At 41.2% G+C, this 12,934-nt stretch overlaps 1 protein-coding gene across 3 annotated transcripts in view; it reads right to left on the bottom strand.

The window, feature by feature from the left end:
- Positions 1–12,934, bottom strand: part of LOC111143085 (WD and tetratricopeptide repeats 1) — a 71,828-nt gene that overhangs the window by 44,087 nt on the left and 14,807 nt on the right. For 2 of the 3 annotated variants that reach the window (XM_022496549.1, XM_022496550.1), the window contains exons 2-3: positions 5,911–6,059; positions 4,364–4,447 (exon numbers count right to left, since the gene is read on the bottom strand). In XM_022496549.1, the coding sequence (XP_022352257.1) occupies positions 4,364–4,447; positions 5,911–5,958 (132 nt within the window). In that variant the 5' untranslated portion in view covers positions 5,959–6,059. Of the gene's footprint in view, positions 1–4,363; positions 4,448–5,910; positions 6,124–12,934 lie in introns of those variants that run through there. The other variant, XM_022496551.1, reaches the window with a different exon arrangement.

Genomic DNA, 12,934 nt, shown 5'->3' with positions numbered 1-12,934 from the left:
TGCAGGACTCGATCCCAGGACCCTGAGATCATGACCTGAGCCGAAGGCAGCGGCTTAACCCACTGAGCCACCCAGGCGCCCTAAAACTAGTAATTTTTGTTGCTTCACATCAAGCACATTTTAAGTAAAACCTGCTTTTTTTGGTTACTGCAAATGCAGGGCGTTAATAAGTCAATTGATGCTATTTGCCTTAATCCATACTAAGGTGAGAGTAGTTTTACTCACTTTTTTTTTTTTTTTGGCAAATTTTATTTATTTTTTAAGAGCATATTTACTTATTTGATAGAGAAAGAGAGAGAACGGAAGCAGGGAAGGGGCAGAGAGAGAAGACGACTCCCCAATGAGCCGGGAGCCCAAAGCAGGGCTTTGATCCCAGGACCCCGAAATCATGACCTGAGCCAAAGGCAGATGTTTACCACCTGAGCCACTCTGGCGCCCCATTTTTTGCAAATTTTAAATGAATTAATTTTTGTTTTGCAAACAGCGTCTTGATACTACTATGAAAGTAGTTTTGACCACAGACATCCTTGAAAAAGTCATGGGGATTCCCAGGGGTCTGCAGACAACACTTTGAAAACTGCTACTATAGACTCTCTCTCTCTGTCAATGAATGACACTTCAGTTTTTATTCCAGTCTATGCCTCTCTCCTATCCTAGACCCACTGGACCCTTTAACAATGATAGAAATGTCTTGGCTTTTATCAAAGGCCTGAACTGCTTGAACTCTTGAATCCCACTGCCTCCAGCCTTCCCCAGCACTTTGCTCCTTCAATTATTCTGTCCTACTACATCAGCAAACCTTCCCCTGCCATCAACATAATCACATGCTCATATTTCTTCCATTCTTATTAATCTCCCTTGATCCCATAGACCCAGCCACTTCTCCAGTTCTCCACTTCCTTTCATAAACAAAGTTTTTTCAAGAGTTGTGTAGACAACTCTGTAAAGTGGAAAACAAAAACAAAATAAAATGACTTTGAAGGAAAGAAACGAGAGAATAAAGAAGACATCATTTGGGGAGCCTGGGTGGCTCAGTGGATTAAAGCCTCTGCCTTTGGCTCACGTCATGATCCCAGGGTCCTGGGATCGAACCCCGCATCGGGCTCTCTGCTTAACAGGGAGCCTGCCTCCTCCTCTCTCTCTGCCTGCCTCTCTGCCTACTTGTGATCTCTGTTAAAAAAAAAAAAGAAAGAAAGAAAAGAAAAACAGATGCCATTCTTCCTCCATCTTCTGAAATGAACCCCCCTACAACTGGTTAAAGCCAACTCAAAGACAGGAGGACAAGAGAGCTGAAGAAAGGTAAATAGTAGACATAGATGGCCAAGAGAAAGTATCTTTTATAGTTTACCCTTTTTACTGATTATATCCTACCTCCTCTCATCTGGGGGAAAAGTCTGTATTAAATAAATTAAAAGATAAACTTCCACCTCTCTTTAAAGAAAGAGAAAACAAGAAAGCTGTCTATGATATGGCTGTCACTTCTTTTCCTCCAATTCCCTCTCACAACCCCTCCGATCTAGCATCTATTCCCACCACTCCAGTAAAACTGCTCCAGTAAAGACCACATGCATTGTTCTGTCCTCATCTTACCCAACCTTTCAAAAGCACTGAGTAGAAGTGACCACTCCTTCTTTCTTAAAATATTCTCATTATGTGGCCTTTACACTTTCCTGGTTCTGTTTCCTTTTTACTTCACTGATGACTTTCTTGGGTAACTTTTTATCTTCTTAGCTTGTAATCAACTTCTAAAAGCTGGAGTGTCTCCATAGCTAGGTCTTGGGCCCTAGTCTCTATCCCTCCTAGAGTTGAGTCTTCAGATTTCTCCCTCCTGTCCATAGCTCTCTCCTAATTAGTATCATCAACTGCCTATTTACTTGACATCTCCATAAAGCTATCCAACAGGGTTCCAAATTTAATATGTCCAACCCCTGAAACTCTCCCAAACCCATTTTTCTCCCAGTCATCATCTTTCCATCTGCTCTCACTTCTCTAAGTCTCACAAGTGGCAAAGCTGGGATTTAAACTAGAGTTTTTGTTTCTTTTCTTTTCTTTTCTTTTCTTTCTTTCTTTCTTTTTTTTTTTAAACATTGAAATCTGTACATACTATGTAGGTTAGGGAAGTGCAAATTGAAACATTTCACCTCGATGTAATTTTATATTTGCGCTCCAAACTTTGCGAAACAATACATGGGATCCTGTTTTGTGTTTATAAAAGCTTCTAAGTCTATTTCGGACCAAGTTACTTAACTAGGAAGAGATGGGAGAGAATATGGGTTGGCTGGAGGCACAGCTGAAAGAGTGAGCCCAGCCAGCCAGTGACCACTGTCCACTCAGCATCCAGCAGAGCAGGGTTTCTCAACCACGGCATTGTTGGCATTTGGGCTGCATAATTCTTTACTGCACATTCTTTGTTGCTGTACTGGGTGTTGTAGGAGGTCTAGCAGCATCCCTATCCCCTGTCCACTATATGCCAGCAGTACTCTTCTCATCTGGCCAACTAAAACTGGTATTACATATTGCTAAATATCCCCTTGGAGGTAAAAATCTTTCATGCCCTGTCCCCAGCTGCACCAGAAGGGAGTACTTTGAGTTATGTTCTGAAGGAAATATGGAAAGAAACTCCAAATCAATAAAGGATAAATAAATGTCTTAAAAATTATGTTTTCAAAGAATTTTTAGAAATATGTAAGCAATCATGATATAAAAGTATAAAAGAGTTTACCAAACTATTTAAATGGTTTGAGCCTCATTTTGTAGGCAAAAAAATTTATATTAAGAAACTGCAAGGGGGCGCCTGGGTGGCTTAGTGGATTAAAGCCTCTGCCTTCAGCTCAGGTCATGTTCCCAGGGTCCTGGGATCAAGCCCCACATTGGGCTCTATGCTCAGCAGGGAACCTGTTTCCTCCTCTCTCTCTCTCTGCCTGCCTCTCTGCCTACTTGTAATCTCTGTCAAATAAATCAATTAAGGGGCGCCTGGGTGGCTCAGTGGGTTAGGCCTCTGCCTTCGGCTCAGGTCATGATCCCAGGGTCCTGGGATCGAGCCCCGCATCGGGCTCTCTGCTCAGCAGGGAGCCTGCTTCCTCCTCTCTCTGCCTGCCTCTCTGCCTGCTTGTAATCTCTGTCTGTCAAATAAATAAATAAAATCTTAAAAAAAAATAAATAAATCAATTAAGAAAAAAATCTGGAAGACTTAAGAATCATGAACTAGCTTTCTATGATCCAGGCACTGTGTTGTTAGTGCTTCACACAAATCTCATTTAATCATCACAACAATTCTCAGTTACTGCTCTACTTCACACATCAGGAAACTAGGGTAACCTGCACAAGACCATATAGCTAGTGAGGAAACAAGTTTTACTTTTTTTTTTTTTTTTTTTTAAAGATTTTACTTATTTATCTATTTGACAGAGACAGAGACAGGGAGAGAGGGAACACAAGCAGGAGGAGTGAGAGAGGGAGAAGCAGGCTTCCTGCCAAGCATGGAGCTTGACTCGGGGCTTGATCCCAGGACCTGGGGATCATGTCCTTAGCCCAAGGCAGACACTTAATGACTAAGCCACCCAGGTGCCCAGGAAAACAGGTTTTAAAACTAAATTTAGAGGCACCTGGATGGCCCAATGCGGGGTTTGATCCCAGGACCCTGGGATCATGACCAGAGCTGAAGGCAGACGCTTAACTGAGTGAGCCACCCAGGCATCCCAGCAAAGAGAATTCCAACTCAACCCACTGATAACACTAAATTGGATAGGACATCTAAAAGTTGGATTCAAAACATGGTCTGGAAGAAGGAAAGGGACTGGAACTAACATCATAACATTATAGAGTGTCTCTGTGTTGGACATAATGAAAAAGGTGAACTTCTGGACTGAAGGCCTGGCTTTCCATGGACTGGTCAGGACAACACTGGACAAGGTGCTTGACCTTTCTAAACCTTTTTTTTTTAATACCCATTCCCTATAACCCCACAACATTACTTTGAAGCTAAAATAAGAAAGTGCGCGCGCACGCGCGCGCGTGTGTGTAAAAACACTGTGTAAACTCTAACTTCCTTTGCAAAGGTAAGAATAATTATTGTCCAAGCCAATAGGAAAAACGTGGCACACATTTCAACAATCTTTTTTCCAAGCACACAGCAAATAATATATGACCAAGAAATAACTTCTGCATGACCATACCAATCACTAACCTTGATTCACCTGCCTATTTTTACCTGCCTAATAAAACTGTTGGAAAGGAGAGGTAACCATCAGGTGTGACCTGAAGAGAAAAACTTTTTTATGCCTTGAATAATGCAGAGGATTCTCTACAGACAGAAAATGGAGACCCAGCCATCTGCATCTAGTATGCAAATTGGATTTCTTACCTGTAGCTCTGCTTCCAGGCCCAGCCGCCTGATAAAGGGGTCAGTGACATGGTAGTGCCGCTCAAAGCTCAGGGCACCCCGCTCCTGGGGGACAGATACAAACTCACAGTTTCATTAATTTAATCCAACATGATTTCCCATGTACCTATTATGTACCCAGCACTGTGCTGGGCACCATAGGATCTATAAAAGTAACAAGAAATTGGCCTGCAGGAGTCTGCACTATACTTGGGTAAGGGTTAGAGAATAATAATAAGAGAGTATAAAATTAAGCACAAAGTTGTGCTGTTGGGTTACAAAAAAAGAAGGAGGAGGAGGAGGAGGAGGAAAAGAAAAAACGAAAAAAACTAAAAACAACAAATAGGGAGTTTGCATTGTTAGGATGGAGTGGGTGGGCACCATCTTTAGGACACATATTGTGGAGTATATTCATAGGAAAAAAAATAACTTCATCGTCCCTCCAGTTCTGATTCTGTGCCTCTAGGAAATGGTCCTTGCCCTTGAGGGCCATCCAGTCCAATGAAATTACAAAAAAACCCACAAATGGACAAAGCCCCCAAAGGATTCAGGGATGCGGGAAAAAAATACATGAAACAGATTGATGTGCACCAAGTACACAGCTCATGTAGAGGCATACACTCAATCCTTTTAGATGATGATCACAGCGTAGGCTGCATGCCACTGACTTTTTAAAGATTTTTAATTAAAAAATTTTTTTAGCACTTAACCTTTTCAAAGAACTTTCAGATTTCATTCTCTATGATCTGCCTAAAGGCAGACATTATTATCATTTAACAACAGAAAACAAAAGGAAGTAAAATGACTCAAGTCTTATAAGTAATTAGGGTCTTAAGCTCCTGACCCCAGCTTGGGGTTCTTACTACAGAAGCACATCCTGTCTTGGTGGAAACTCTTCCATTAAATCCCTGTGGTCCTTAAAAAACAAACAAACAAAAAAAACAAACAAACCATCCATCCATCCATCCATCCATCCATCAATCCCTGTGCTCCTGACAAAGCCTGGGCTACCCTGCTAAATGAACTTGACTGCCTGGTCATTCATTCATCTCGCAGAATGTACCAACTGCATAGGTCAGGTGCAGGAGACCCTTAAAGAAAAGAAGAAAGAGTTTAAGCTGAACTAGGACTAAGACTCTTCCAGGTTCTGTTACGTGCACAACTCGGCAGCTAGAACAACATGAAGATGCTGTATTTTCTCCTGCTGTAGCACCCCCCCGCATAAACCTACATATGCACAACACAGTTGTGTATGCACATGCACAAGACACAGATGGCTCCCTTCTCTCACCAGCTTTCATTAATTTCAGCAGCCCAGGTACAAAGCACTAGGATAGAGGAGTCTCCATGAATTCCATGTTCGTGGGCAAAAGAAGATGGGAGTCAAGAGACCCTGATTCTAGTCCTGGGTCTGCCACTAAGTAGCTGTGTGACTTCAGGCAAGTCAAGGTCTTCAGACCTCAGCTTCTTCCCCAGTCTGTTAGGAAGAAAGAACCTCATGCTTTTGTACAAAGGTCTAAGGTGCTTACCTTGATCTGCCTACGGATGAGGTCTCTAGTTATGTTGACTTTTGCCATCTTCTCTTAATGGAATTCAACAGCAGGAAGCTATAGAAGGATCTTCAGGACCCTTGAGCATTCCAGCCAAGCCCAGGTCCACAAGACACACATTTAATTACCTGGGGAAAAAAAACCCATCAAACCTTAAGGGATGGAATAGGGTGGCTTCAGGGCCCTAGTTCTATCCCCTGAAACAGTTCAACAGCCTACCTAGTGAACTAGCTATTGCCTATGATTTATAACATGGTGAGTTGGCCCTGCTGCATAGTGCTGAAGAACCTTTGGAAGATGAAAAGGGTGGGAAAGGGGAAACAATGAATCAGAGCCACAGGAAGTACTGCAACAAACACTGAAGAGGTCATGTATGCTTCACCAGAAAATGGAGGGCTGGATAGAAGTACGAAGGAAGATGGGAGCATATCCTGAAAATAAGAACAAGACATGTAGCAAGAAGGATGTCAAGTTTCACTTGCTCAGTATGCATCTGTGGCAACCAGTCTTTTTTTTTTTTTTAAGATTTTATTTATTTATTTGACAGAGAGAGATCACAAGTAAGCAGAGAGGCCGGCAGAGAGAGAGAGAGATAGAGAGAGGAGGAAGCAGGCTCCCCACCGAGCAGAGAACCCAATGTGGGGCTCGATCCCAGGACCCTGAGATCATGACCTGAGCCGAAGGCAGAGGCCTTAACCCACTGAGCCACCCAGGCGCCCCGGCAACCAGTCTTTTAATTATACTTTGAATCCTCGACCCTCATCTTGGCTCTCCCCAAAACCAAATCAGTATCACAGACAGCACTAAACCCTCTAATAGATTCACAAAATCAAAGGTGGACAGGAAAGGTAAAGGTGATCATGTCTAAGATTCAATCTGATAAAGAAATCCCTCTTCAATATCCTGGTAGGTAGGCTTTCAGTCTCACCTCTTGAAGCAACTTACTCCTTTGTTATAAACTCTGATGGTTAGAAAAACCTACTAATTTTATTTATGAGAACTTACCAGTAGAAAATGCAAAATACAAGAAACACAAAACTTCTATACCCAAGCATATTCATCAAAGATTTTATTTTATTTTTTTAAGTAGGCTCCATGCCCAACGTGGGGCTCAAACTCAGGACCCTGAGATCAAGAGTCGCATGTTCTACCAATCAGGTACCCCATCACAAATTTTCTAAAAATAAAAAAATTAAAAGGACCAAAATTTCCAATGATAGAGTAATGACTAAACAATGCATAGCCATTTGATATTAAGCAGAATTAGAAATGCTACTTATTAAAAAATGCTACTTATGAAGGAAAAATGCTTACATCACACCAAATGTTTATATGATAACATGATGCTTTTTTAATAAATACTACTACCAAAACTGTGTTTTAAAAAGGAAATACAGGGGTGCCTGGGTGGTTCAGTGGGTTAGGTCTCTGCCTTCGGCTCAGATCATGATCTCAGGGTCCTGGGATCAAGCCCCATGTCAGGCTCTCTGCTCGGTAGGGAGACTGCTTCTCCTCTCTCTCTGCCTGCCTCTCTGCCTACTTGTGATCTCTGTCAAATAAATAAATAAAATCGTTTTAAAAAATAAAATAAAAAGTAAAAAAGGAAATATATAAATGGGGCACCTGGGTGCCTCAGTAGGTTAAGCGTCTGCCTTCAGCTCAGGTCATGAATTCAGGATTGAGCCTCGCAAAGGGCCCCCTGCTGGCAGAGAGCTTGCTTCTCCCTCTCCACTGCTTGTGTTCTCTTGCATTCTCTCTCACAAATAATATAAATAAATAAAAACAAAATCTTTAAAAAATAAAAAAGGAAATATAACAATAGCCATCTTTGAATAGTAGTGTGACTGATTTTTTTCCTTCTGCTTTGTGATATTTTCAATTCTCTTCTATGAAATCACATTAATATTGAAATCAGAAAAAAAGAAGAAAAAAAAAAGGAATGCTAGAGCCAAAAACCCCACTAGGCTTTGAAAGAAAGTTCTGCTCCCTGTTATTTCCAACTTTTGGTCCTGGTTCCACCACTGAAGCTACACAGGAAGTTTAGTCTTTCTTCCCCAGTATGGCTGGGATGATGGCTTTCAGGGCCAAGCCCCTCTGCCAACCCTCTAAGCCAGCAGGATTCCCAAGACCACTTCTCGATCTCCTGGCCCGGGTTTTCCATCAGTGGCACCCCTACAGATTCCTAGCACACCCTCCTGAAATCATCTCTCCACCAGATCTGTAAGCAGACTCCCTCTTTTCCTTTGATATTTAATCACAAAAGAAACTATATAAACACTTTGCTATTATGGATTTTTTTTTTTTTTAGCATTAGGCACACAGTAGGACAATAAAAATCCTGCTACCTGATTAGATGTTCCCATTCAGCCCAAGTTCTTTGGGGTTTATGCAAATACATCAAAATGATATCTTTTGGGATCATAAGCTCTTAAAAGGTCAAGAGCCTTCCCCATAATGTGGAAGACATCCAGCATTGCATCTTAGTGAGCATTACCAGGGAGATATGTAAGTCACTGGCACTGTTTAGGATCACAAAACATGTGACCATGAATAACACCTAAGGATGCCAACTGGGAACAACTATGGTTTCATGATAACTTTCCTAGGGGTCTCAGGGCACCAAATTAAAAATGTGAATTTGGACAAATTGGCATACACTAATGCTGGCCTGCAATTATGTTTATGGCTCTGCTTTGTGATATAATGGTCAACCTCCCCTCCCCCCCCAAAAAAAACACCCAATAGTAATTTCCCTCACAATCACCAAGAATATAGGGTGAGATTTATTGTAACAGAAAGAACACTAAAGTCAGTGAGAATATCTGGTAATAGTAAGTAAGCTATGTGGCCTTGGTCAAATCTCAGTCTTTCCACATAGGCTCTCACTGCTGTGTCTCACAGGCACAGGAAGAACTAGAACAAACACTGAAGGGGCCACATATGCCTCACCAGAAAAAGGCCCATATGCTTCACACCCAACACCCTTTTTCTTGGAAGACTGAAAAGGTCAAATGATATAATGTAGGTATGGTGTTTTTTATTTAATGCTATTTTTAAAAGAATATAAATACTATGGTCAACTAATCTTCAACAAAGCAGAAAAGAATATCCAAAAAAAGAGACAGTCTCTTCAACAAATGTTATTGGGAGAACTAGACAACCACATGCAGAAGAATGAAACTGGACCATTTCCTTAAATCATACACAAAAATAGACTCAAAACGGATGAAAGACCTAAATGTGAGACAGGAATCCATCAAAATCCTACAGGACAACACAACCAGCAACCTCTGTGACCTCAGCTGCAGCAAATTCTTGCTAAACACGTCTCCATAGGGCAAGGGAAACAAAGGCAAAAACGAACTATTGGGACTTCATCAAGATCAAAAGCTTTTGCACAGCAAAGGAAACAGTCAACAAAACCAAAAGACAACCAGCAGAATGGGAGAAGATATTTGCAGATGACATATCAGAGAAAGGGCTAGTATCCAAAATCTATAAAGAACGTATCAAACTCAACACCCAAAGAACAAATAATCCAGTCACAATAGGGCAGAAGACATGGACAGACATTTCTCCAAAGAAGACATCCAAATGGCCAACAGACACATGAAAAAATACTCAACATCACTTGGCATCAGGGAAATACAAACCAAAGCCACAATGAGATACGACCTCACACCAGTCAGAATGGCTAAAACTAACAAGTGAGGAAAACAACAGATGCTGGCGAGGATGCAGAGAAAAGGGAGCCCTCCTACACTGTTGGGAATGCAAGTTGGTGCAGCCACTCTGGAAAATAGTAGAGGTTCCTCAAAAAGTTGAAAATAGAGCTACTGTATGACCCAGGAATTGCACTACTGTGTATTTATCCCAAAGGTACAAATGTAGTGATGCAAAGGGGCACCTGCACCACAATGTTTATAGCAGCAGTGTCCATAACACCCCATCTATGGAAAGAGTCCAGATGTCCACTGACAAATCAATGGATCAAGAAGATGTGGTGTAGGGCGCCTGGGTGGCTCAGTGGGTTGAGCCGCTGCCTTCGGCTCAGGTCATGATCTCAGCGTCCTGGGATCGAGCCCCGCGTCGGGCTCCTTGCTCAGTGGGGAGCCTGCTTCTCTGCCTCTGCCTCTGCCTGCCTCTCTGCCTGCTTGTGCTCTCGCTCTCTCGCTCTCTCTCTCTCTGTCAAATAAATAAATAAATAAAATCTTAAAAAAAAAAAGAAGATGTGGTGTAGATACACATAATGGAATATTATGCAGCCATAAAAAAGGAAATCTTGCCATTTGCAACAACGTGGATGGAACTAGAGGGTATTACGCTAAGCAAAATAAGTCAATTAGAGAAAAACAATTATTGTATGCTCTCAATGATATGTGGAATTTAAGAAACAAGGCAAAGGATCATAGGGAAAGAAAGGAAAAAATGAAACAAGATGAAACCAGAGAGGAAGACAAACCATGAGAGACTCTTAATCTCAGGAAACAAACTGAAGATTGCTGGAGGAGAGGAGGGTGGAGGGATGGGGTCACTGGGTGATGGACACTGGGGAGGGTATGTGTTGTAATGAGCACTGGGTATTATATAAGACTGATGAATCACAGACCTGTACCACTGAAACAAATAATATATTATACGTTAAGTAATTGAATTTAAATGAAAAAGAATGTAAATACTTTTATCTCCTAAGAAATAGTAAGTTGCCAAATATACATTTACTATGTACCAGGAATTGTGCTAATGGCTTTATATATTTATTCATTCCTGGGCTCATAAATGTGCACAAGAAGCTTCTCCTGTATGCCAGGCAGTATTCCAGGCCCAGGGGATACAGCAGTGAACAAAAGTTCCTTAAATTTCATGGTACTAACATTCTAGGAGGAGGGGACAGATAATAAACAATAATACAAATACAATAAGAATATATCCAGTAGGGAAAAGTGCTGTGATGAAAACAGAAAAAGGTGATATTAAAGTGATTGATGGGTTACTTTTAGATGTGAGGTCAAAGAAGATGAAGTACACATTTGTGGAGTTTTCTAGCTGCTCAGCATTTGAAACCCTTCCTGTAAGTTGGGAGTCTCCCACCCAGTAGTCTGGCAGAAGACAGAATGCCTCCCACTATGAGGTGGGAACGGCAGAGACTAAGATTCTCTGAGGTCCCTTACAGCTAGAGTGCGTGCATATGGCCCAGGCTGTTCCAACCCAACACATCAGCCCCAGACCTTTATTGGGATCTGGCATCAAAGAATCAGAGGACCAGAGGGAGTTCATGCTGGCAGCAAGGTGTGGCTACAGTAGCCAGTAAAGCCCGGTCAGCTGGTGGTAATGGTGTAAGCTGTATAAGCGTCAGCAGTGACCTCATGGTTTGGTTCTGTGAATGATTTTGGCTAAAAGTCCTGGCTGCTACCCAACTTCCCTTGTTCTAGCCCATTCTTCAAACCTGGCTTTGCGGCCTTCCTTGATATTTTGTGAGTTTCCCTTATAACCTTTCAAAAATCAGCCAGAGTTGGTTTCTGTTGCTTACACCTACAAATCCCGCCTGATAACAGAGGAACCCTCAGATGACAATCAAGCTGAAACACGAATGACAGGAAGTCACAAAGAACTTGGGGAGGTTGCTTCTGAGGAGAGAGACCCACCACTGTTAAGGGGAAGACTGGTTCAAAAAGCTTGTATGGTAGATGTTATTACCATCATCATCTTACAGAAAAGGAAACAGAGTCATGGACATGAAACAATTTTCACAATGTCACACAGGTAATAAGTGAAGCTGGGGCAGGGACTCAAACCAGAGCTGTATGTACACTCTTAACCACTTTGTATATGAGGATAAATTACTAGGGTACATAATTTCCTAGAGTAATGATCACTGTGAGTCAACTAAATTGTTACTACTCATTCATTAATTTTCCTAAATTATTAACCTGGTTTGTACCAGGTACCAGGTACTGGGCTAGACATGGGGTAATACTGACTGGGATGAAAGACATAGCACCTAAGAAATCAGAGAATCAAAGGCAAGGGACTTTAGCTAAGATAGGTACATACTTAGAGAAACTAAAAGGAACAAAAGAAGTGAAAAAGCAGAGAAAGCAGACAAATATAAAAAACCCTCACTACAAGTCAGGTAAATAGTAAAATGGAAAGTGGGATTTAATACAGTATCAGACTGGTAGGCAGAGGTTTAAAAATCAAAATGTCAAATTTAATACAACTACTGCTCAGTATTTTGGTGAACATTTCTGTTCCCATCCTGAGAAGAAATGGTAGCACACCAGCAGATAGCTCATTCTAGAGCACAGCCCACCTTCTCCCCTCTTTCAGGCAACATGGATTCAGTGCCTTCCACAAACTTGTTTAGGCAGGCAAGCATAAATGGAAACCCTTCTAAGTAGAGATTTATTTAAAAGGTTTACATTAGGTGGGAAATACCCCCAAATCTATAAGGGGCATAATCAGTTTCATACTTTGATTAAAAAATCTCTCAAACACAAATAATCAAATCAATAAAGGAACAGTTATTTGAATATGAGGAGATTTAATCACAGTCAAATTTTAAAAGCATTATTTTAAAGTGTGTTCTGGAATAGTCAATTCTATAGAACAAAGAGAACTCACAGATATGGAATGACATGATGGAGACATTTGGAATTGAAGAAAGGAAGTCGTATATTTATGATTAAACACTAGAAAAGACTATATTGAGGGGATTTCTATCTCTGGTGCAGTATGCAAATTATATGTTCATTTCTGCTGAGATGCAAAAGACTGAAATAAGTGACTTCAAGAATCCATAAGATAACATTTTCAATGCCTATTATGTCAGCACCACACTTGACTTTGAAAAAACAGCAAAGCAGCAGCCAAACGCAAACCTTTCTCTTCAAGAGCACTTCATATAGTTGTCATGAATTGAATATATCAATAGCACCAAGGCTATTGTGACCATTAATACTGTAGATAGACTGGAAAAGGCTAATTTAACCAAAGGACCAAA

Source organism: Enhydra lutris, unplaced genomic scaffold (genome assembly GCF_002288905.1).
Source record: "Enhydra lutris kenyoni isolate GAN:26980312 unplaced genomic scaffold, ASM228890v2 scaffoldscaffold9, whole genome shotgun sequence".
NCBI lineage: Eukaryota > Metazoa > Chordata > Mammalia > Carnivora > Mustelidae > Enhydra > Enhydra lutris.
This window is presented reverse-complemented; position numbering and strand designations above follow the sequence as displayed.